This window comes from Zeus faber (genome assembly GCF_960531495.2).
Source record: "Zeus faber genome assembly, chromosome: 2".
Classification (NCBI taxonomy): Eukaryota; Metazoa; Chordata; class Actinopteri; order Zeiformes; family Zeidae; genus Zeus; species Zeus faber.
The window spans coordinates 46,232,261-46,258,273 of record NC_137189.1 but is presented as its reverse complement, the minus strand read 5'-3'; the positions used below and the strand labels follow the sequence as shown (position 1 = coordinate 46,258,273).

Below are 26,013 nucleotides of genomic sequence, written 5' to 3'. Positions count from 1 at the left end.
CCACGGATAAAAAGTCCCAAAGTTGTTCGTTTAGGGAAATTTTTATATCCATGAGTGCATCGCGGTTGTATGAGGTAACTGCCGATGTTTGGAGCGCCGGCGCAGGCGACTGCAGGGGGCGGAGCCACTATCGCCACCAAAAATTGATATGATATGTTGATATGTTGATATGATATGCTATGTCGAAATTATATGTCGATATGTTGATATGATGATATTGTGATATGTTGATATGTCGTACCAAGAGAGAGCTCGGCTCCTCCAGGCAATAAGAAATAATCTGCAGGTTCGCTGAAAGCCTGGAGGTCATGAGGGAACAGAAGAAACTCTGTTCAAAAAAACAGAAAACAGTTGCGTCTTGTGACCGGAGCGTCCTCCATCCTGACATTTACGCTGTCAATCCAACTTTAACTTATTTTATTTACAATAAACTTCACAATCCCTCTCTCCTTGCCCCCCCCCCTTTTTTTTTCTTGATGTCAATTTGCTTATTCCCTTCCCCGGCATAGTCAATTAGGCGCGGTGAGAACATTAACATAATTCATAATAGGCGTGGAAATCACTTGGACAATATTTTAATTGAAATATTTCATCAGGAAATCAGTTTCGGGGAGGAGGGGGCCGAGATAGGGGCCTTATCACACACGGACCATTAGCTCCCAATTAAGACATGAAGACTCGGGGAGAAGACGCCTTCAAAGTTTTTTTTAATATTTTTTATTTTTTATTTATATATTTTTTTAGCCATGGCTAAAAAGATTAGGGCCAGGCCGCGGATTAGAAGAAGACAATCCTCAGGAGGAAGCCAACGCATATATCCATTATTTCACATTTTATAGGCAATTAAGTCCGCCGTAATTTAACTTAATGCATGTCATAAATGTTACAGCCCACAGTCCATGTCTGTGACTTGTCAAATTAGTATAGAGTGAGGGAAAATTAATAAAAGTCCCAAAAATGAAATACTAGTATATGCACTGTATTCCATTGACGTACAAATCGTTAATGGGAAATGTCAGGCTCTTAACGCAATATTCATGGGGATAATATTGTGGAGGAACGTATTTTGAGGCACATGGGGTCCATTAATGCAGAGAAGTTGTGGATGTAGTTTGAACCACACACACACATACATTGCAGAATGGGTAGATCTTTTATGAATGGGTGAGAGCCACATTGTCATAGTAATGTGGTGTGTGTGTGTGTGTGTGTGTGTGTGTGTGTGTGTGTGTGTGTGTGTGTGTGTGTGTGTGTGTGTGTGTGTGTGTGTGTGTGTGTGTGTGGGACAGGGGCGGGTGATCTAAATGAGTTGGGGGGTGAAGGAAAGAGCGGAGAGGTGGAAGGGGAGTGGATGGAGGGAGAATAAGAGTAGGGGGGGAGGGGATGGATGGCTGGAGAAAGGGGTGGCGGAGGTGCGTGGGGAAAAGGGGGAAAGAAAAGGGGGAATGGAAGCGGAGGGAAGGAGGGAGGGAAGGGGAGAGGGAGAGGAATTTGCCCGCAGAAGAACTAGATAGAGATACCGTATATGGACAGAGGTGTTTGGGGGGGAGAAAGGATGAGAGGATGGAGTTGAAGGAGGGTCGCAGAAAAAGAACAGACAAATTGACTGGAGGCTGGAGAAAGGAGGAGAGAAGATGGTTAGACAGACGGATAGACAGACTCACTAGCTTCTCTCCTCCCCTAAAAATGGACAGATAGATAGATAGATAGATAGATAGATAGATAGATAGACAGATAGACAGATAGACAGATAGACAGATAGATAGATAGATAGATAGATAGATAGATAGACAGATAGATAGATAGATAGATAGATAGATAGATAGATAGATAGATAGATAGACAGATAGATAGATAGATAGATAGATAGATAGATAGATAGACAGATAGACAGATAGATAGATAGATAGATAGATAGATAGACAGAATATACTGAATATATGACTGAATATAAAATAAAGACAACCCACTTGAACCAGTTGTGATATTTAATGTTTGAATTTCAATCAGACACAGGAGACATTTTACTTTAAAACCAGAGAGATCATGACAACAAAGCACACGCACGCAAACACACACGCACGCACGTGCGCGCGCGCACGCACATACACACACACACACAAACTAACAAGGGCATCAAAACGTCTTTGTTAAGAACTGTGGCATTTTTTAACCAAGGAAAAATATTTTATAGCAGGAATGGATCATGCCACAGTTATATCCAGGTTTTACTACTGAAATTTGACACAAAATGAATGAAGCTTACACCTCAAGTACATTTGGGTGGAAAAATAAAGTTTTACATTTTTCACACCAAATTTGTCCACGAGGCAATAAGGCAACGTGAATTATGGTCATGCAACTGTTTGTGTGTATGAACATGCAGCAAGAAACAAACAATACTAATAAAAAATAGTATTTTATGGCATATATATGACACATTGGTGCCTGTAGAAACAGGGGTTGTGGTTTTGCCTTTTCAAGTGATGGAGTGTGTGTGTGTGTGTGTGTGTGTGTGTGTGTGTGTGTGTGTGTGTGTGTGTGTGTTCTAGGGCGTGGCAGTGTGTGCTCCAGCTCCAGAGAGGCAGGCGGGGGAGTAGATCTTCACCGTCTCGTCCCACGAACAGTCCACCACCTGCGGATACACACACACACACACACACACACACACACACACACACACACACACACACACACACACACACACACACACACACACACACACACACACACACACACACACAGCTATCAAAGTCAGGTCTATGTAAATACACCTGGTAAACGAGGACCCATGTTTCTGGTGCACTTCTAGATAAACAGTCAATTCGAAGACCGGTCACCACAAGTATAGTAAAACAAACACACACACACCACATACAAGGCTAAAAAGACATACACCTTACGTAACTTTGAAACTTTGATCTGTCGCCACAAGTGGTACCACACATAAAAGCATATGTGAAAGCTCCCATGCGCATGCGCACGCGCAAGCGCACGCACACATACACACACACACACACACACACACACACACACACACACACACACACACACACACACACAGCTTAGAGGACGGACAATGGGGCCTGTGTCTCCTCCAGCTCCGCCGTATCTCAGTGGTGCTTTTGAAAGCGAGAGACAGTGTCGTCTGTGGACCCTGCCCTGATGCTGCGTGGGGGGGGGGGGTAAGTGCACCGCGAGGGAAGAAGAGAGACGGGAGAAAATTAACTCCTGTTCCATCAAAGGCCTCAAATTGCCTCCAATAACCGTCGGAGGACAGAGTCATTCAGAATGAGAGCTGTGCGGCCGGCGGCGCCGATCCGAGTGGCTGACAGTGGAGTCCGTCTTGCTGCGAGCCCGGAGGTCCTTTCAGTGTATTGATCCACCCAACGTTCAGTCAATTTGTCCGTCTTTAATCCTCATCGAATGGAATTGCCCGAGATATTTTCCATTTTTCCTTTATTGTCTCTCTCTCTTATAAAAAAGACCCCCAAACCTTCCGCAAAACTTGAAACAGAACTAATGGGAGGCTGAGCGGCTACACGTTTTCATCTACGTGGAACATGTGCACGATTCCAAGGTGGATTTTGTCTGGGTGCGGGTTGGAGCGTTGGCGGCACGTTTAAAAAGTCAGCTTGCAAAAAACGAAACCTACAAAAATAAAAAGAATATACAGAATGTGTGCAATAATTATTAATTCAAAGTGGCAGCATGGTTGCTGAGTATTTATTGTGAATCATTTTGTGATTAATTTTATGAGATCAATCATACCAGTTATAATTGAGATGTCATTAACTGTAGAGTTTTTTTTGAATATTGACATATAGACATAAGAAAAACATGAGGTACCTTTAAAAATAAAAGGGAATGGCCACTTGGAATGCATGAAACGCTCTCGCTCTCTCCGGCTCCGGGAGACTCACTGGGGATATGGCTATCAACTGAATTACATGCCTCTGTGGGGCTGTGGCTATCACTTGAAAGCCATGCCAACTCTCTTTCATCTCTGCGGGCACCGACAAAGGACCACTGGGAACTCAGCGTGGATAATTGGGTGAAAAAAAAAAAAAAAAAAAAAAAACAACAAAAAGGAAAAACCCAGCTCCACAAATCCATCAAATTCCTCTTGGAAATGTGAAATTCTATTCAATTTTAATATCTATTACTTTCTGTTCTATTTCATAAAATTACTCTTGTTATCTTTATTGGTTATATCTCCATTATATGTCAACTATGTGCTGTTATAGGTCTGTTATAGGGATGTTATAGGTCTGTTATAGGGATGTTATAGGGATGTTATAGGTCTGTTATAGGTCGACTATGTGCTGTTATAGGAATGTTATGTCTAATATGTTATAGCTGTGTTATAGGTCGACTATGTGCTGTTATAATTGTACTTGTTACAGGTCTAATGTGTACTTTTATATAGCTTACTCCAAATGCAGATGCTGTGCATATAATTATAATAATGATAGTATTCATCATTACATTATAATTTATCATTATTATATTTTTATTTATTATTATTATGGGCGACACAGCCGAAAGGAGAAGAAGAAGATTATTATATTTGATTATATTTATTATTTATTTTAGCTTTCTTTGCGTCCTCTATTCTTATGTGTCCATTCTCTCATGGGGCAATGGGCCGAGAAAAATAGATTAGGAAAGATTGTGATTACTCAATGGAACCCTTGAAATACAAAACCCCAAATACGAAAACAAATGTAAAACTCTTACAGTGGAGACTCATAAACTTGTTTAAACCATCAACCTTTTACTCGAACCAAGCTGTTTGAATCTACAACAGGGGGGGCTTTGACTTTTTGACTGTTGGTAGTTATGACGGATGTGGTCGCAGCATGTGTGAACGCAGTGAGCCAGGAGGCCAAAGCGCCGGGCGGGGCGTGAGTAGGCAGAGCGACGGTGACTCATCCGTGGAGCGGCGCACCGCCCTCCATTAATTAACTTTAACAGTACGATACAATAGAAAGACGGCGGCGGCGGCCAACACTGCAGTAAAGTGGAACAGCAAAAAAACAGTGCGAGAGATGGAGAGAAAGAAAGGACGTGGCGGAGACGTAGAGAGAGAGAGGGGAGGGGGGGGGATGACGAAAGGAGGGCGGAGATAAGAGGTGTGGAAAGGGGCCAGGAGAGAGGGAAGAGAAGAGGGATGCAGAATGAGATCACGGAAGACCAAATAAAGAAGAGCTCTTCGCCTCCTAAACCGTCCTTTCTTTTTCAAAATAACAGAAATCTCTCCTACGTAACTTTACAACTTGTTTCTTTTTTCTTTCCCGTGGCCACCAGTGGTACTGCACGTAATGTTCTCTTTATATTGCTCTAAAGCGGTGTGAGTCAAACTGAATTAAAAGTGAACAAGAACAAGAAGTCACAGACCTCGCACTGTAAACTTCTATATGTTATTGTGTACAAAATACAGAATTTAAAATTATATCATAGTACAGTTAAATATAAAGGCTCTAGCAGTATCAAAGTGCACTTTACACTATACATTTCTACGATCCCCGATATGACTGTAGCCTGGTACAGTCTGTAATGAACTGTGCATAGTGCAGTATATTGTAAGTATTCTGTACTGCGCTGTACTGCGCGCTCTGGGAAATGCGGCAAATCAGCAGCATAATTCTCCACTTTCACATCTTTTTACATACTTGGCTTCATCTTCTCTTTCTGTATATCACCTCATCCTTAACCAAACACGCACACGTACACGCACGCACGCACGCACGCACGCACGCACGCAAACACACACACACACACACACACACACACACACACACACACACACACACACACACACACACACACACACACACACCGAAAGACACATTTAAATGTGGGGAGCAGACTCAGAATGTGGGCAACCTTTTCTTTGATGGTATATAATTATGTTGGATGTGTGTGTGTGTGTGTGTGTGTGTGTATGTGTGTGTGTGTGTGTGTGTGTGTGTGTGTGTGTGTGTGTGTGTGTTTGTGTGAGTGTGTGTGTGTGGGTGTGTGCGTGTGCAGGGCTGTAGCTAGTTATAAAGAGGTGATCAATCAGACACGTGTGGCTAGGCCGGGATAAGACTGCCGCAGTATGTGCATCTTGTGTGTGTGTGTGTGTGTGTATGTGTGCGCGTGCGTGCGCGTGTGTGCCCCCACATACATGGCATATGAAAAAAAGAAGAAGAGAAGAGAGGACAGAACACACGAGGAAAGAAGAGAAGACAAAACAAGTGAGAGAAGAAGCGGGGAATGGAGCGACGTGTAGATTTCCTTAATCCAGTTTACTGCGATATCCACATGACTGACAGCCTCGCAGCAGATTTACCAAATCTCTGCCCCGTCGTCCGTCCCCGACTCCGTTTCAAACGAGGGGGGATTTATTTCCCACACGGTGCTCCTGCTCCTCAATACTAGGCAGGAATAAACCGTGTGAGGCTGCCTCTGTAGCTCCGTAGCATCACGCCAGCTTCGTGGAGCTGGAAGCACGGATCAGATGCGACGCCGGCCACGGCCGCCGCGTCGACCAGTTAAAGCTTCTGTGTGAACCACGCACACACGCACGCACACACTTGTATCGAAGTAGGGGCGGGAATCGCCAGGGATCTCACAATGCGATATTATCGAGATACTGTTGGATGAGGATTTGCAATACACCAAGTATTAAGATATGATACCGCCATTAATTGCGATACATTATACATACATATACATTATTCATTTTTTTCTCATTTGTCCGCAGTAAAAAGTTTGAAACTCATTGTTTTGGTCTACCGTACACACTTTACGCAATTATCGCGATACTTGGGTCCCGATACGATAATATCGTCATTCTTCATGTTTCGCAGTACACCAAGTATTACGATACAATACTGTAATATATTATTAATTTCTTTCCCATTTGACCCAGGAAAAAAATTTAAACCGCATCTTTTTCTCAGTTCCGTTTTTCAGTCCACACGAGCGACGGCGGACGACCGGTTTGTTTCCGTGTGGCCGGTACTGTTCAGTTTAAATGACATGTTTAGAAGTCATTGAATGAGTTTTTCATGTCTCCTTTAGAAGCCTCTTCCAGGGAATCACGCCTGTGCAGTGTCACGTCTGTATATTCTGTGTGGAGGCGGAGGCAGAGATATTCAGCGAATCGATTGTTCCGGTGCTTCAACTGACTGTTGATCTGATTAGTATTGGTTGATTATAAAGCTGTTGATCAGGGCGTTCAGTTCATTCCACTGATCCGTGTATTCTCACCTTGTGATGAGCAACTTTTTACTTTTTGTGTACCCTCAGTGTGTGTAATGTGTGTGTGAGTGTGTCGCTTTGGATTTTGAACACGTGCAATATCCACGTGCATGTGTATGTTTGAGCTGTGAAGCGTGTATAAACGATTGGATGTGTCTGTCAGTGTGTGTGCATGCATGTGTGTGTATGTACAGTACGTGTGTGTGTGTGTGTGTTTGTGTAATTTCATACACAGCTGTTCGTTCTCTCGCTTTCTAAGTCTGTGTTGTGTGTGTTGTGCTGTGTGTTGACTTCCCTTGTCCACCAAATTTGACTCAGAAAGAAAGAAAAGTAGGACGGAAGGAAATTTAATATGACTTCCAATAAGCCTAGCTACTGGTAAAAGATGCAAAAATCACTCGGACCGATGTTGGGGAAGAGATTCAAACCCAAATCCAGGCCCTTTTGCCCCAAAAAAGACCTGAAATGACAGAAACTTGAAATGATAAACAAGGAGCAGAAGAGAACTTAAGGACACTGAGAGAAAAACAGAACAGATAGGGAGAGAAAAGTGAGAGGGAGCGAACGGCAGAAAGAGACAGCGAGAGAGACAGAGCGAAAGAGACAGAGCGAAAGAGGGGATGGAGACAGAAAGGTGGAGCGACAGAACGAGTGGGTGGAGGCAGAAAGTAAAAAAATGAATGACTGTGGAGAGAGGGAGGGGGAGAGGGAAAGGCGAAAGGACTGAACTGTGACGCTAGTGCAGAAACTCTATGCTCTCACAGTGTGTGTGTGTGTGTGTGTGTGTGTGTGTGTGTGTGTGTCTTCCTCTTACAGCTTGTTTCCCTGTAATGACATGTCTGATAACAATACAGCTCATTACGACTGCCACACACACACACACACACACACACACACACACACACACACACACACACACACACACACACACTCATTACTGCTAGCCGCCCACTGCATGTGCACACACACACACACACACACACACACACAATGAAAGACGGACGCCACCACATGGGCGCCGCTCGGCCGCTGTCAGCCAAGACAAAGGGAGATTGGGAGTGGGCGACATGTGCCATGACGCCACGCGCTCCCATCTCAGCCCTCGCCGCCGATACGCGACGATCCTGTCACAGTAAATGCCCCTTCCAGCCGCGCCGCCGTGGCCTCCAGGTTCGGAGCCATGTGGGCCTACACCCGAAATGACGCTTGGTCCCTCCACACATCCTATTGATCTCTAGACAAAAAGCTTCTTCCGCCAAGCTGTTAGCTAATTACTCTACGTAGGAAGGCTTCCGCCATTTCTATAATAAAACCATCCATCTTATTGCCTGACAGCGCTTATTGATTATGAAATTATTATTGATTCTTAAAAACGTCAACAGTATGAAATTAGCTCACGGTGAATTAGGCTGGAGTCATTCAGTCAGGCAGGGAGGTACATGGGAGAAATTTGCTGAATTTGAGCACACATTTGACATTTTTAAACAGTACTTTTTACAACATTTCATAATTTAAACAATATTTGCTGAAAACGTTCCGGCTGAAAACTAAGGTAGTGAATGTCTACAATTTTGTTACAATTTGTATTTGCGAAATGTTAAAGTACGTATGTAAAAACAATGGTGCTTCTGAAATTAAATGCTGCCTCTAGTTTCAGATTTTCAAATATCCAAAAAAATATCGATATCAAAAATATAAAAATGGGTGGTAACGTAAGATGTGTGCTGCCCCGTCAACGGGCTCAAACTCAATTTGGTGGCGGCACGGTGCATTTCATTAAGGGAGTCAACACCGCAGTACAACTGCTCAGGCTCCACCACATCCATCTACAATGAAATAATTGCAATAAAACATAAAAATCCTTCCATAAGTGTTGCGAGTATAACTTTTAAGGGAGTTAAATAACTATTATGCTTTTTTTTTTGTAAAGTCCAAACTCTGCGCTTTCAGTCCGGGAGTGAAGGAGCAGTTTCAGCACCGCGGACAGCTCCACCTCTCCAGGACGAGAGACCGTTACGTGCAGCCTCTACCGCCGGTGCAGAGGAACTGGAAACGCTCCATACCTCCTCACACGTCCAGTTCGGAACACTCCTCCCCACCGCCGCAGCTCCACCCTGTGTATTCCACTTCCCTTTCTCATCGACCGTCACAGTTTGAGTCGAGAGTGGGCGTGCAAGCTTCCGAAAAACTCTCCTTCAATAGCTACTCAAATCCTGTTGTGATGTGATCGGGGAAATCAACCCTGTGTAAACAAGGGCTCTATGCTCTGGGCACTCCATGGCACCTGGTATTCTGCAAAAAGGAGTAAAAGCGTGATGGTAGAAGTACCCCGCCCCCAAATGCTGGTGTCAGTATAGTCAACCGGAAGTCCATTGAGGACACAATTAACCACAAAAGAAATGCCCAAATCTAGATTCAAGGTTTATCTTGAGGAAAGTTGAATTGATCAATCATGACGCAAACATATATGTGATACAAGTGATATCTCGGCCGATTGCAGATGATGGAAGTCTGTTAACAGGTGGCTATTTCATTAGATTTGATTAGATTAGATTCAAATAATGGTCCTTGCACAAGTACTGCAGCAACAAAATGCATTTCTCTCCATTTCACCATCCTAGCCCACTGCTCCTAGATACGTATCTAGGAGCAGTGGGCTGCCATGTAGCGGCGCCCAGGGAGCAGTTAGGGGATTAAGTGTCTTGCTCAAGGACACATCAGCACGCTACCAGGAGGAGCCGGGGATCGAACCGGCACTCTTCCGATTACTAGAGGTTAGGTACTGCTCTGCCTCCCGAGCCACCGCCTCCGTGATCCTCCGTGATCACGTTCACATTGAAATTTATTTGAAACAAATTCAAGATAAGTTTAGAGGAATTCAAAACCTTCGAGTTCGATGCTTTATTTGTGGAAAAAGTGACGGCGCTACATAAATGTTTTCCTTCTTCTCTCAACACATCCCTTTCGCACGGTTCTGTTTCGCCGTGAGTTTGCGCCGCCTTCGGAGTAATCCGGGGGCTGGGACGCTCAGCGGCCGCTACGGACCGGGCGTCTGTCAGCGAGATTTAGAAAGGGAGGGAACATCAAGGTGTTGCCGGGCCGGAGGGGCCTGACACGCGCCGGGAGCCAGATCCCACTGCGCCTTCACACGGCGCTGCACGCCTTCATGCTAATTCAAATCAAGAATCTTAATGGGGCTCAAGCTGAGAACTAAGCAAAACATCAATGTTAGCTAACGTAAGTCCCAAATCCGTCAGCGTTTTTAAGCTGTTTTGCCAGAGCGGGATGGTTTCCTTGCAACAGGGGGGGGGATACCTGGTCCGTAATCTGACGAGCGTGTCAAAAAAATGAATTTCCCTGCGGAATTTATTAGCCCTTTAGCATTTGCAAAAATTTTTTCCTCCACAAAACACTTTGTGGAAGCTTTGACGGATGGTTTGTTGTTCAAGCCTGGAGAGTGTGTTTGAACGTGTTTATGTGTGAGTGTGTGTGTGAGTGTGTGTGTGTGTGTGTGTGTGTGTGTTTATGTGAAGGAGAGAGAGAGAGTCTCTAGCCAAACACATAAAATTAGTAAATTTGGATTGCCTTTTCGGTTTGCCGAAATATAATACATACATACTATGATACAAAATATTAATACAAAACCCTTATAGATTCTGTTTCCTGGCAGCTGTGTGTGTGTGCGTGCGTGCGTGCGTGCGTGCGTGCGTGCATAAGTGCATGCATGCGTGAGTGCGTGCGCGCGTGTTACCTGGTTGGGGATGTGCAGGTTGAAGTCGATCCCACAGACAAACTCTGAGTGATGTTCCACCGTCTCTAAAAGAGGCTGACTTCTACTGTAGTCCCAGAACCTACACACACACACACACACACACAAAAACACACACACACACACAAAAACACACACGCACACGCACACACACACACACACACACACACACACACACACACACACACACACACACACACAAATATGTGCAATAATTCATATTCACGTCAAATTTGAATAAACAGTGAAAATCTCAACTGCTCCATTATTACTGCCTGAAATAAATATGCAAATGAAATCAATTGGTAATTTTTAGTTGCATCCTCCTTTTTTTGGAGTGACTACACCAGGTCACTCTCTCAGCTCCGTCCCTCATGGACTGTTTTCTGTGAAGGTAGGAGGAAGCCCCGTGTAGTCTTTACATGTTTTTTTATACACAGCCTGATACGTGCCAGCGCTCCCGAGCCCTTGATGGAACTTTCAAAGGATATTGCGTTTAGAAGCGACAGTGAAGCTAAACAGCTGAAAACGCGGCAAAGATCTCATTTGCCGAAAACAGCTCCGGGATGCAGTTCTGCTGGAGGTGAACAGCGTGAGCGACCAGTCAGAACCGAACCCCCACGTAACAGGATTTCAATGGACGGGCTAATGGACGGAAAATGCACAACATCAGGATTAAGTGTCGGGTTGTGCCAAGTCTCGACGGTGCAGAAAAATGGAAGAAAGTGAAACAAGTTAATTTGACTAAACAACCAAGTGAAAGCGACTCAAATGAAGTTAAAAAAGAAAAACACACAATTGAGAAAATATTCATAAAAATTAAGAAAAGTCTGCAAAAATGAGTAAGAGTAAAGACTTAAGAGAACACATTTTAGGCATAAAGTGAGGAAAGTGAACTAAAATAAAAATGTAAACATAGATGTTATTTAGTCTGTTACTATTGTATTAACTCTATTACTCCTGTGTTTATAAGTGTGTTGTTGGTACTACAGACTAGTACCCCTCGGTTGAAAATAACACAGAGCAACTTTAACAAGACTTGAACCTGAACCAGAAGGAAACATTGGTCAAGTTAAGAGAGAAAATAAGGTGATGTGGGAGAAAGAGTGAAAAAGTAAACAGAGGAAGAGAGAAGGAGAGAGAGAGAAATGACGAAGGAGTTGATTTTCTTAAAAGGAAGAAAGGGAATGAGAACATGAGAGAGGGAGAGAAAACAGAAAGCAAGAGAAACAAGTTTTGGACAGTGGGAAATAATGATAGAGAGGGGGGAGAGGGGGGGGCGAGAGGGAGAGAGAGAGGGGGAGAGAGAGGGAGAGAGGGAGGGAGAGAGAGAGAGAGAGCGAGAGGGAGAGAGAGCGAGAGGGAGAGAGGGGGAGGGAGCGTTGGCAAGGAAGCCAATAAAACGCGGTGTCTTGACTGCAGCCAGCAGCGGCCAATCAGACTAATTGAAAGACTGTTTCTCCTGCTGGTCATGACGGATAGGTGTATGTGTGTGTATGTGTGTGTGCGTGCGTGCGTGCACGCGTGTGTACGTGTTTGTATGAGTGTATGGGTGTGTGAGTGTGCGTGCGTGCGTGTCCTAAATCCCTGACGCAGCAAATGCTCTCCTCGGGCTCATCCACTTTGCAAATGTAATTAAACCATTTTCAGCAGGAACAGCGAGGCTTCGATCGACTCCATTAGAGCCGTAATACACACACACACACACACACACACACACGCACACGCACGCGCGCGCACACACGGAGTGATGGATGGCTGTCTGGAGAGCGACAGCCAATAAGAGGAATAATCGAGAATTATGAGTTTAAATCACTCCTCCCCCCCTCTTGTGTATCAGTGTGTATTTGTGTGTATTTCTGCGTGTAATAAACATTCAATAAACATGTCGCTGTGACCGGCCCGCCACTCTTCCTTCAGAGTGACATCCAATCAGACGACCATTCAGAAACGACGAAGCCGCGCTGCTGCGTTTCCTTTCTCGGGTATCTGAAGAGCGGTGGCGCTTCTTTGAGTTCCTCCATGTGTCATTAAAGTACCTGCCAAGTGAAATTAAGTATGTGTTCTGAGTTTGCCACGCCACAGAAAAAGGTGTTATTAACCACCCAGCCAAATGTGAATGATAACAAAAATCGCCAGGTGTAGAGAATGAGGCTTAAAAAAAAAAAGGTGGTTCCCTCTGTTCTGAGACGCTGTGGGCGTGTCCGTTGAAGACGCTGAAACCACGCCGATGGCCGTAACATGTTAAACGTTAACATTACAGTAAGTAACTTGCATGTTTTAATATTGTGCTGAACCAAGTCCTGCGTCTGTAGTTTCACACCTCAAAGCGCCGCTGTCTGCCTGCGGGACTCCCCGCTGCCAGGTCGGCGCTCCACGCCCTGCTAGCATGAAGCTAATGCTAACTTAACCGAACCCCAAGCGGTCAAACCAACGAGACGGTTATTTTTTGTTCCGGCTGCCGAGGCGCCCAAACTCTGGGCTGTTAGCTGAGCTTATCACCGCTCACGCTCCAAATTTCGACCCGGCGTTTACATAGCGTTGGGGGCGGTCGGCCATGCCAGGTAGGAACACATTACATCACACATCCCTGATTCAGCCCCGCCCAAAAAATCCGGACCACAAAAATGATGAGAAACCGTTTAACGGTCTAACTCAATTCAGTACTACATGGTTCAGTCTTTTCACATGTTTTCAGAAATAACTTTCAAATATGTATAATGTGTTTATAAAGTGTAAAAAAAAAAAAATTCACTGAATTCACTTTACACGGACTTTAAGTCGTTTGTACACAAGTCTCACAGTGAAAACGATACGTTGCCTAATAAGCTTCATTCCGGGCCGGCTAAAGCGTTTACTCTAAGAAGCAGAGAGAGAGTACGTATCTTCAGCAACTAACTTTATTCACCCTTGAAGAGATTAAAGTGGTAATCCATAAGATTATGTTGTGAAATAAATCCCATATTTGATAGTTTATTTATCTGCCACTATATAAGAAACGGTCATTTCATGTACAGTATCTGCGTTCTGCACGTGCTCCTCTATATGCTGTCCCCACTGTTGGTGGCGGGGTCCGCCTTTCCCGGCAAGGAAGACACAATGCCAGGATGGGGCATGCACAAGAGGCGAAAGGCAGGTGTGGTGGATTGTGAATTAGATATAGCAGCAGAGCCAGTTACGGTCAGTAAAGGGTTGGGGTTAGGGTGAGAGCTTTGGGCTGCTGAAATGGATGAACATTGGCAAAATAAATAGAATAAAATATATCATCCATCACCTCACGAAGAAGAAAGTGAGTGTTTTAGAGCGAAAACAAAAATAAAATTATGTTTTTAAAATAAACTTTGTTTCCAAACAGAATTCTGAGTCCTGTAGGGGAGTCCACCCAACACAGACGATCTGATGGATTACCACTTTAATCCGGCAAGTTGGCGGATTTTGGATCACAACAATATTCCGCAGTTCCTACAGAAATCACCTCGGAGACGTCTGCATGTTTTGGCATCTAGGATCACCGGTAATGCAGCACCAACACAACAGTCCGTGCCTTATAGTCTTTTATTTTTTACTTTAACTTTTTCTAATGACATTTCTTTTAGACTTGTTTTGTGGTGGAGTCTCAGTAGAACTTTTCATTGTTTTCACAAAAGATCTGTACTTTTTTTTTTTTTTTTTTTTTTCTTCGTGGCGGACCTTTTCAGTTCTTCCCACGCGGCAGTATGACTTTGTGCCTGACGCCCAGAATCCGCAAAGGTCGACGAGCCTCTTTTGGGTTTCTTTGGGGGCTTAGCGAGTCCGACTCCGACGCTGAAAGCAATTAAAAGTTAATATTTCACCGGAAAATCAAAGTCACGACACACAACTTCAATAGCAACAAGTATGAAAGGTCTGAAGCCGCTCAGGAGGGTCGTCCCGAGTGACTCAGGGAGGATTAAGAGGTCCGATGTTTGAAGTGTGTGTGTGTGTGTGTGTGTGTGTGTGTGAAAGAGTGAGAGATGAATGTCACACAGTAAGTCAAATACACAACCTGTTTGTATAAACGAGGTTCCCTCCTCTTTTGTCGGTTGTTTCCACGGTAACCTATTATTATTTAACCACCATTGTGTTCCATTTAGGAGTACAGCCCATTCACCTGCCATTCATGTGTGTATGTGTGTGTGTGTGTGTGTGTGTGTGTGTGTGTGTGTGTATGTGTTGATGATTATGACTAACAGCCTAATTAAAGTCTTGTTGGAAACAGATAGTCATGAAAGAGCGAGAGAATGAATGAGGCGCAGAGCGAGGGAGAGCGGAAGTACGGAGGATTGGGGGACGGCAGAAGTGGAACAGGTGAAGATAACGAGGAGGGGGGAGTGAGAGAGAGAGAGAGAGAGAGAAAGAGAGAGAGAGAGAGTGAAGTATGACATGAAATAGGACCCAAATAAAAAGGGAGAGGGAAAGAATATAAAGAGAGAGGGGGGAAAGAGGATAGACAGAAAAAAGGGGAGCGTGGGAGAGAAAAGGGAAAGAAAGAAAGAAAGAAAGAAAGAAAGGAAGAAAGGAAGAAAGGAAGATAGTGTGGGAGAGAAAAGGGAAAGAAACCTTTGATGGATTTTGATGTTTTCTAAACAAGGGGTTGTTGGAGCCAATAATGTAATAACTACCGTTAATGTAATAACTGCCAATAACGTCATAATTTTTCCGTTCTTAATGTAATAAAGGTCGATAATGTAATAACTAACCAATAATGTAATAACATTTCTGAACCAATAACGTAATAAACTTTTGCACATAATGTCATAAGTCATTACTGTACCTTGTTAGCTGGGTTAAAAAAAAATCATAAAAATGTAACATCTGGAGCCGACAGTGGTCAACAGGGGTCGTAAGAAGGACAGAAAGAAAGAAGGAAAGAAGGAAAGAAGGAAAGAAAGAAAGAAAGAAAGACAAAAATAACAAACAAAAATAGAGCAAAAGAAAGAAAGAACAGACGAGAAAGAGAAAATTGACAGAAAAAGAAAGAAAGAGAAGGAAATAAAGAAAGATAAAGCAGACAAGAAACAGAAAAAGTAAGAGAGAACAGACAAAAAAGACAAAAAGAATGGACAGGAAAGAAAGAAAGAAAGAATGAAAGAAAGAAAGAAAGAAAGAAAGAAAGGAAAGGACAGTGAGAGAAGGAGAGCAGGTGCGATCATTCACATCAGTCCTAGGGCGCCAGCTTCTATGATGCTTTAATTAGAACAGGACACACACACACACACACACACACCACACACCCACACCCCCCAACACACACACACACACACACCCCCACACACACCACCACACACACACACACACACACCACACACCCCCACACACACACACCCCCACACACACACACACACACCACACACCCACACACACACACCACCACACACACACACACACACACACACACCACACACCCACCCACACACCCCCACACACACACACCACACACACAGAGTTGTGGTTTACAGCAGGACAGAACAGCATATCTAAAGTAAACATCACGTTAAGGAACGGATACACTATTATTACCCACACACACACACACACACACACAGACACACAGACACACACACACACACACACACACACACACACACACACACACACACACACACACACACACACACACACACACACACACACACACACACAGCTCATAGAGAGCCTTGAAATAATAATCATTTGAAATAACAGAATAAAATAAAGAAATACTTCAAAATGTAAACAAATTAAATTAAATTAAAAACATTGTGTTGTTGGTTCTCATTGAAGGCTTTACTGATAAAGATCTGACAAATGGCGAACGTAGTAGTAGTTTGGAAGCTGCTTTGGATAAAATGACGTTCAAAATAACTTGTGATGTAATTGAATGTGAGGTCAAGAGATTTGATAAACCTTAAAAAAAAAAAAAAAAAAGCCTAAAATTGAAAAAGTTTATATTTAATGGGCATGAAGAGGACGTCACGACAGTGAAACAATCAACGAGGAGAGTGACTTTAATCATTATACAGAGTTGTCAAAGGAGGCCTACAAATATGATGGTTTTCAAAACGGGTGCATTCCATAAAAACGCACCAGCGGTTGATTCGTGAAAGGTTTCTGTATGTTATCAAAATAATGAGCCCATTCAGTGTAGCGGCCTCTCCTGGGATCGTCTGTTTGACATTCTATCACCAGAAAGAAGAGAGAAAGAACAAACAGCCAGACAGACAGGCAGACAGACAGAAAGATCAGATCAGATGCGATCAGATCTCAGGTCAGATCAGATGTGATGAGATCTCAGATCAAACCAAATGCATGCGTTTTCACTACGGGAGTCGCCATTCTATTTTCTGTCGGGTCTCACAAGACTACATTTTCAAGTCCCGCAGAGAAACTTCCACCTTCCACTTTCTTTCTTTCTTCCAGCATTCATATCGAAACAGGTCACCCATTGTGTATTTAGAATAAGGAAATGGTTTAAAATCAGGAATTTAATTGAAATACAATGCAACGAGTGCAGGCCCGGTAAAAGTAAAGACTTTTAAAACGGCACAGTTCAACAAAACGTCCAGGGTTCAGTCCTGTGTTCTACAATGGAAGATGAGGCTGCAGGTTCAAGTCGTGCACCGGGGAAAGACAGTCTCAGTGAGTCAGTCGCAGAGCCCTGAAGCCCCGCCCCCTGCTGGCTCGCTGTTCGCGCTTTGTTGAAAGTTTATTAATATTACACGTGTCGCGCGTCCAAACTGCACCAAATTCCACGCTGCACGTCCTTGGGTCCCCAGCGCCACGCCCGCCAGGTGTGAAGACAATCAGATGAACGGTTTTCGAGATAATCGAAGGACATACGGACATACAGACAGACAGACAGACAGACAGACAGACAGACAGACAGACAGACAGAGATCCTTAATAGTTCGATGAGGCTGAATACCCGGAGACACTACACGGCTGCTGGCCAGATAAATGAGACAGTGATGGCTGCAGATGTAAAGAGAAAGTTTTTCCCTCTAATGAGGTGATTAGAGGCTTCTGCACACAATGCTGATCAATACGTCTGAACACACACACACACACACACATACAACACACACACAAAAACAACACACACACACACAGACACACACACACACACACACACACACACACACACGCGGTACTTCCAGGCATGTAGGAACAAGGAACGTTTGAACAGAGGCTCTGCGTACGTGCGGGACCCGACTCGTATTCAGAAAGACAAACAAGCACACAGGAACAGGAACAAACACACACACACACACACACACACACACACACACACACACACACACACACACAATATCCGGTTGGAAAAAACACTTTCATTTGGGGAGGCCTGATAATTAGAATGGTTGTTTGGGACGTTCCACCCCGTTACTATGGAAAGAAAACACTGAACACACACGTAATCTCCCACGTAGGTGTGTGAGCACACACACACACACACACACACACACACACACACACACACACACACACACACACACACACACACACACACACACACACACACACACACACACACACACACACACACACACACACACACACACACACACAATCCCTGGAAACAACAGCTAAACATCTCCGAAATGATTGTCACAACAGAACATTATCCCTCCTACGAGACTCATACAGAGAGGAGTGAAAGGAGGGAGCACCGGGCCTGATCAAATGAATTAAATGAATAGATCTGAGCCCCATTTGGGCCCCGCCCGACAACTTGTTGTATTGTATTTATACGTTCATGTATTTATACGCACATCTCAATATGCTGCGTGTGACAGAAACTAATATTTTAAGATATTTAACGACCATGTCCCACTGGCGCCCCTCCGTCTGGGCGCCAGTGGGACATGGAGGCTCACGTCAGCCTCCTAGTTTCTCTCTGTGTAGAGATAACGGACGACAGGATCTAAAAACAAGGACGTTGCGTTTTCACCTGCGATGTCACCGTTCGGTGTCTGGAGAGGGAACTTGAAGCTTCCAGTTTCGGGTAGACGCTCGCCGCCGTCTCGTCAGGAAACGGGGCCGGAACTTTTCCCCCCAAAACCCGAATGACCACTCTGCCGGAAACACCGTCAAGGACGAAACCGGATGTTTTTATCGCGGGAGAATAATTAGACAAAAGGAGAAACAACCCTCGGTTCTTCTGGGAAGAAGTTAAACAAAAACAAACAAAAAAATTTACATTCAGCAGCAGGTTTCCCGAAGCTGGCATCCCGCGGTCATCCAGAGGGTATTGCAGTAGATCAGAACTGCAGTTTAAAAAAAACAAAAAAAAACTCTGCACTCGGAGGGGGTAATGGTCGCCGCTCGATCTGGAACCGTATCACTTTAAGAATGTCTGCGACGCGGGTAAAGTGTGATTGAGATCTTCCTCAAAACGTTTTTTACACGAGCCAACAATTTGAGCCCAGGCAAGTGATTGAGATTGATATTGACGTCTGCCGGAGCAGGTCGTTCAGGCCGGCTGCGGCTCCATTGCAAAATGGGGACGGGGACGCGGCGCTCGCGAGGTCCCGCCGCGAAACGACGTCTCTGACCTTGCGGGGAGACGCAAGCCCCACTGAGCGGGAAGCCGTTTCCGAAGAGGTCTGTTGGGGGTTTTTTCGGCCATCTCATCAGCACGGAGCGGGCGCCGACACACACCGGAGGGGGAGCGGAGACGGATCCCTCAGCGGCACGACGCCGGCAGCCCTTCGTGCATTTATTACATTAACACAACAGTCCCCCGAGAAAAATACGACTTCGGTGTGATTTTCTGGGGGGGGGTCAAAAAGCCTTTAGCTCTGCTCAGTAAGCAGAAATTGATCTTGGGGGGGGGGGCACTCACACACGTGATGAAAATGGTTCAGTGCTTGGGCCGGGAGGTCATGGGAAGTGCCGTCTTCATTCGGGAAAAGTCTTCGGCTTTCCCAAATATCCCTGAATTTCCCTCCAGGAGTGGATAAAGTGTTATCTTATCTTAATGTACGTCTCAGCATGCGGGCGTTTAAAATAACATTTTACCTCTAACAGGTGGAATTTACCAGTTTATGACTATACAGTATGTGTGATGTGTGTGTATTATATTGTAAAGTATTTATGGTGCATATGATGTTGTTTCTGTTTGTATGTGAAGATCTTTGTGGACATTTTATTACTGTGTGTGTGTGTGTGTGTGTGCGTGCGTGCGTGCATGCTTGCGTGCGTGTGTGTGTGTGTGTGTCTGCGGGGTATGGAGTGGGATGGAATATAATAAAATTCCTATCCTATTTGGAGCTATTAAACCCCCCGGATCAATAAAAGTGTCGGGGTTGGCACGGAGCCTGCGTTCCTCCTCTTTCCAGTCTCTCCTTCTCCTTCTCCACCTCCCTCCCTCCAGTTCTCCATCCCTCCCTCCCTCCCTCCCTTCCTCTCTCTTTCTCTTGTGTCTCAGATCTGAAACACACATGTATTATTTCTTTTGGGGTTTTTTTGTATTGACACTTTTATTTCATGCAAAGAAATAGGAAGCGTGTATAAATGTTCGTTTATTTTAATGTATAAATTTCCATTATATAAACTGAATTTCTATGTTATTTAAAACAATTTCTTTAATCTCACAGACTATCAGACTCACTTACACATTCAAGTCAGTTTTGTTTGTTTCCAATTCCTAATGTTCCCAAGGAAATTGGCTTTAAGGTTTAAAGGCTCCTTCTGACCGGAATAAATGACCAGACGGTTCAGGATCCATAAAATCATTTAGTTTGCATCTAGAATGCCTTGTCATGCTTTCCAACAACATCAGAATCCTGTACTGATTCTCTAATTCGCTTTTGGACTTTTTTGCTTTAAGTGTACACGGAAAAAAAATACAATTACGTTTGTTTTTTGCGCATAAAGGTTGTGTGTTTGCTGTGTTTGGATGTTTTGTTTTGTGGATTTTGCCATGGAGAGTCCTTGAAAATGAAATCTCAAGAAATATAGAGTTGCATACTACTAGGAGACAATGGTATACACCCATCAGCCACAACATTAAAACCAGTGACAGGTGAAGTGAATAACATTGATCATCTGGTTGCAATGGCACCTGTCAAGATGTGGCATATATTAGCAGCAAGTGAACAGTCAGTTGTTGAAGTTGATGTGTTGGACGTGGGCGTGGTCAGGATCTGAGCCACTTTGACAAGGAGCACATTGTGAGCATCTCCAAAACCACAGGTCTTGTTGGGTGTTCCCGCTATGCAGTGGTTAGTACCTACCAAAAGTGCTCTAAGGAAGGACGACCGGTGAACCGGCGACAGGGTCATGGGCGGCTAAGGCTCATTGATGCACATGGGGAGCGAAGTCTAGCCCGTCTGGTTCGATCCCACAGAAGAGCTACTGTAGCACAAAGTGGTGAAAAGGTCAATGGTGCTATGATAGAAAGGTGTAGAACACACAGTGCATGGCAGCTTGCTGCGTATGGGAGCGCTCAGCGTGTCCATGCTGACCCCTGTCCACCCCTGAAAGCACCTACAATGGACACGTGAGCGTCAGAACTGGACCATGGAGCAATGGAAGAAGGTGGCCTGGTCTGATGAATCATGTTTTCTTCTACGTCATGTGGATGGGTGGGGTTAGGGTCCGATCCTAAGGAGCATCTGTGTAATGTGCTGGAACAACGAGCCCGATCCATGGGGGCCCCACCTACAGCTTCCAGGACTTAAAGAAGCTGCTGCTAACGTCTTGGTGCCAGATACCACAGGACACCTTCAGAGGTCTTGTCGAGTTCATGCCTCCACGGGTCACAGCTGTTTTGGCAGCACAAGGGGGAGCTACACAGTATTAGTGTTATTAGTGGTGGTTTTAATGTTGTGGCTGATCAGTGTGTTTTTTCAGATTTGTGACAATCCTATAATTTCCTCTCCATTCCCCTACAATGAAGACACTCACACACAACAATTCATCCTTGACATGCTTTGAAACTACTCAAAATAAAGGTCCCCTCATGGCTCAACGTCTTTCCAAGGATCACATCTCATTCCCAGAAAGTGTTTCTGCTCTTCCAAATGACCTGCAGACGCAAGCGTAATTTTATGGAAGAAATGGGAAGATTGATGGATTGATAGGAGAAAGCAGAGTTAATAGGACAGGAAAATACCTGTTAAGAATACCGCATCAGATCTCTCCATCACACACACACACACACACACACACACACACACACACACACACACACACACACACACACACACACACACACACACACACACACACACACACACACACACTGGTTGTACTGGGTGAACATGTGGTATTGTGTAAAAGGTGAAGCACACACAGGCGGGTGGAGTGAGGGAGGATGATGAGGATGCAGCATGCCCTCGTATAAAAATGAGGCAGTGTTGCTTGAAATTAGAGTTTTTATGATGTCAGCCTCATGCACACGCACGTGCACGCACACACACACACACACACACACACGCACACACACAGACACACACACACACACACACACGCACACACACAGACACACACACACACACACACCTCCATTCCTCTGCATCTCACTCTGCTCCGTCGTCCTTCCTTTCCTCATTTATTTTTCTTCTTCCATCCTTGGACCGCCCCCTTTTATCAGTTTCCCTCTCTCCCTCCATCTAACCTCAGCCTGACCTCTCTCTCTCTCTCTCTCTCTCTCTCTCTCTCTCTCTAGTTTCTTACTCAGCTTTGCGTGGTCCCACATGGTGATCAGGGTCCAGTCCTTCACTGATTTCACGTTGTTTCGCATACCTTTCAACGTTTGTTATTATTATTATAATTATTATTATTACTGCAGTAGTAGTATTCTTTTACTTTTATCAAGTTGTACACTGGTAGAATCATTGTACTTGTGTGAAAAAAGTTAAACTGATTATTTGTTGATTTTCTTTCCCATTTCAACAATACAAAATAGTTTCGTTACCACATTGCGCCAATATAAAGACACATAACTTTAAATAATGAGCATGAATAAAGTGAATATGTATCCCAATATTTTGTGTTTTATATTTCCGTATATATACTTTTTTCATTTACACATGTGGTCAAAATGGGTCCCTGAGCACCTCGGGAGGTTTTGGTGACGGGATCAAAATGTCTCCTCAGTGAAACTCTGCTGCATTTACACCTTCTCTCTCTTTTAACGTTGTCCAGCGCACGCAGGTTACAACCAGGTGTAAAGTCCCGGAGTCGGATCTTACCGTACGGTGAAGTCGTAGGAGCAGGACGCCAACACGGTTTGACTGAATGGAGAAAACTGCAGGGAAGCGGAACAGAGAAACTCAGAATTAAAGGAGTAAATTCATGCAAACAAGGCACGTAAGTCTGAGATTTGATTTTTGTACATTCGAGGATGAAAAGTAACAACATAATAAAATCATTTCAAACATTTATCAACAATAATTTTTGATATGTAAGTAGATGTTATGATAAATATCGCGTAAGATTTTCCATGATTATATTATTGTTAGAATTTCTTTCCTGTTGCTATTATTTCATACTCTTGTCTTTTTTCTCTTGTTTATTTCTTTGTCTTTCACTCGTTTCTTAACCTCATGTTCATAGTCCACCTCATTAAGTGCTCTCTCTCTCTCTTCCTAGTCTATCAACATCAGGCAACAATTATGCAAACACCAACACTCTCTCACACACACACACACACACACACACACACACACACACACACACACACACACACACACACACACACACACACACACACACACACACACAGGAAAAGTGACAGCATCAGAATGAGTTCTCCTCTCAATGAACACTCATTCTACGATTGATCAGCCAGACCAGTTGATCCAGGGTGAAAGACGAGAGGCTATCGATTGGTGGTGTCTGGCCATGTCGAAAAAACACCTCCCACACAGTCAGCAAGGGAGAGCGCAGTGTGTGTGCGTGTGTGCATGTGTGCGTGTGTGTGTGTGTGCGTGCTTGTTAAGTCCATCTAAGTGGGTGTTTTGATGCTGTCAGACCCAGTTTCCCTGCAACCCACCAACACCCCTTTAAAACAGACAGACAGACTGCAATTTTTTTTTAATATTTATTATTAATTATCATATTTACGTGTTTATAATAATGTAGTATTTATTATTGTATTATTAGCAAGATTATTATCTCTAATTATTATTCTGTTTGACTTTATTTATTTGTATATGTCTGTATTTTGTGTGAGTGTTTGCCTGCGTCTGTCTATGCATGTCTGAGTGTTTCCCTTTATGTGTGTGTGACAGTGTCTGTGTTTCCGTGTGTGTGTGTGTGTGTGTGTGTGTGTGTGTGTGTGTTTCCCTGTGTGTGTGTGTGTGTGTGTGTGTGTGTGTGTGTGTGTGTGTGTGTGTGTGTGTGTGTGTGTACCTTGACCCTGCGGATGGCATAGGAGTGTCCCAGCAGTGTGCAGACAGGCTGTCGCACGTTCCTCAGGTCCCACACACACAGACTGCAGTCCACGGCTCCCGTTACCAGAATGTTCTGAGGAGAGAAATAAGAAAGTATTACAAAATATAAAGATCAAAACAAACATCCCCTCCACCTATGACTTGTTCTCCATAAAGATGAACCGGCAACAGTGAACTACAAGATCACATAAACTCAACTGAATCGGTGAAATCTGTATCTCAAAGCAGTTTTGAAATGATCCAGCACCATATTTGTATTTTTAAAGGCAAATACCTTTGTGACTTCCATGACATAATAAAACATAATACCATGGATGCCATATAAAAAAAAAAACAAAAAAAAAAACTTGGGATTCGATAAAAATTTAAGACAGAGAGAAAGATATTAATTAGGATAAATAAACAGCATGTCTCGACAATAAGAATTCGTTGCAAAACAGTAATAAAGTGACCGAGCCCCATTTAAACTTTTCAAATGATCCTTTAGATTTTATTCATTTGTTCTGATTTGGGTCGACGCCGGATTCGACTCCACGTCCAACCGAAAGAAGCACCAAGCTAAGGATCCGTACGTGCGCTCCTCTGGTATTTCTTTCCTAAAGTTCAACCTCAACTGAACTCTGGACGGAGGAAAACTTTGGGGGGGCGGCGTCTGTTGACAAATAGGCGCGAGTATTCATAATCCCAATTAATTAAAAAAGCGAGCGGCACATGCTCGTAACCAGGGATTTACATACATCAACGCTGATAAACTTGTCACCCTGCCAGTGACATTCACTGGGGATGAAAGAGGAGTCGAGGAGGCTCGGCATCAGACGGGAGCCAGACCAATTATTTGGCATCAGCTCCCAAAAAGAATATGGTTAAAAGTATAAGCAAGTGAAAATGAGGTATGGGTTTCTAAACGTATTCTTAGTGATTCAATACGACGTCCGAATTTAGAGCACGGTATCGAAAGCGTTTGTTTTTGTGACTAGGGAAGTCGTTTTTGTTTGGTTTCCACCATAAACTGGTCGGCGTAAATTTTTGTTTGAACACGTGAAAAAAATTCCGCCGCCGCTAAAAGATGAAGGCCCATGAAAGCCGAAAGCCGAAACCCGTGTCGATTCGTCCACCGCTACCGATTCACACGCAAACCTCGCGTGTCGTGTCGTGGGCGTGTCAGAACGGGGGCGTCACCTGGTCATATTTGCACCAATCGCAGCTGAGGATCTCTGCCTTGTGCGCCGCGACAGCCAATCGGCAGGCGGCGCTCTTCACGTCCCACACCCTGAGTGTCCCATCACCTGGAGAGAGGGATGGGAGAGCAGGATGAGAGAGAGGGAGAGAGAGAGAGAGAGAGAGAGAGAGAGAGGGAGAGAAAGGGATAAGAGAGAGGGAGAGAGAGGGATGGGACAGAGGGAGAGAGGGATGAGAGAGAGGGAGAGAGGGATGGGAGAGAGAGGGATGAGAGAGAGGGATGGGAGAGAGGGAGAGACAGGGATGAGAGAGAGAGGGATGAGAGAGGGATCAGAGAGAGGGAGAGAGGGATGAGAGAGGGATGAGAGAGAGAGAGAAGGATGAGAGGGAGGGAGAGAGAAAGAGATAAGAGAG

General features: G+C 44.3%; 1 protein-coding gene across 4 annotated transcripts in view; it reads right to left on the bottom strand.

Annotated features, from left to right (window-relative positions):
- Nucleotides 1-1,975: 1,975 nt before the first annotated feature.
- The window catches only part of pex7 (peroxisomal biogenesis factor 7), a 40,958-nt gene continuing 16,920 nt past the window's right edge, over nt 1,976-26,013 (bottom strand). For 3 of the 4 annotated variants that reach the window (XM_079996683.1, XM_079996682.1, XM_079996684.1), the window contains 5 exons: nt 25,600-25,706; nt 24,380-24,493; nt 23,218-23,273; nt 11,003-11,102; nt 1,976-2,635 (listed from right to left, as the gene is read on the bottom strand). In XM_079996683.1, the coding sequence (XP_079852809.1) occupies nt 2,549-2,635; nt 11,003-11,102; nt 23,218-23,273; nt 24,380-24,493; nt 25,600-25,706 (464 nt within the window). In that variant the 3' untranslated portion in view covers nt 1,976-2,548. Of the gene's footprint in view, nt 2,636-11,002; nt 11,103-17,136; nt 17,197-23,217; nt 23,274-24,379; nt 24,494-25,599; nt 25,707-26,013 lie in introns of those variants that run through there. The other variant, XM_079996685.1, reaches the window with a different exon arrangement.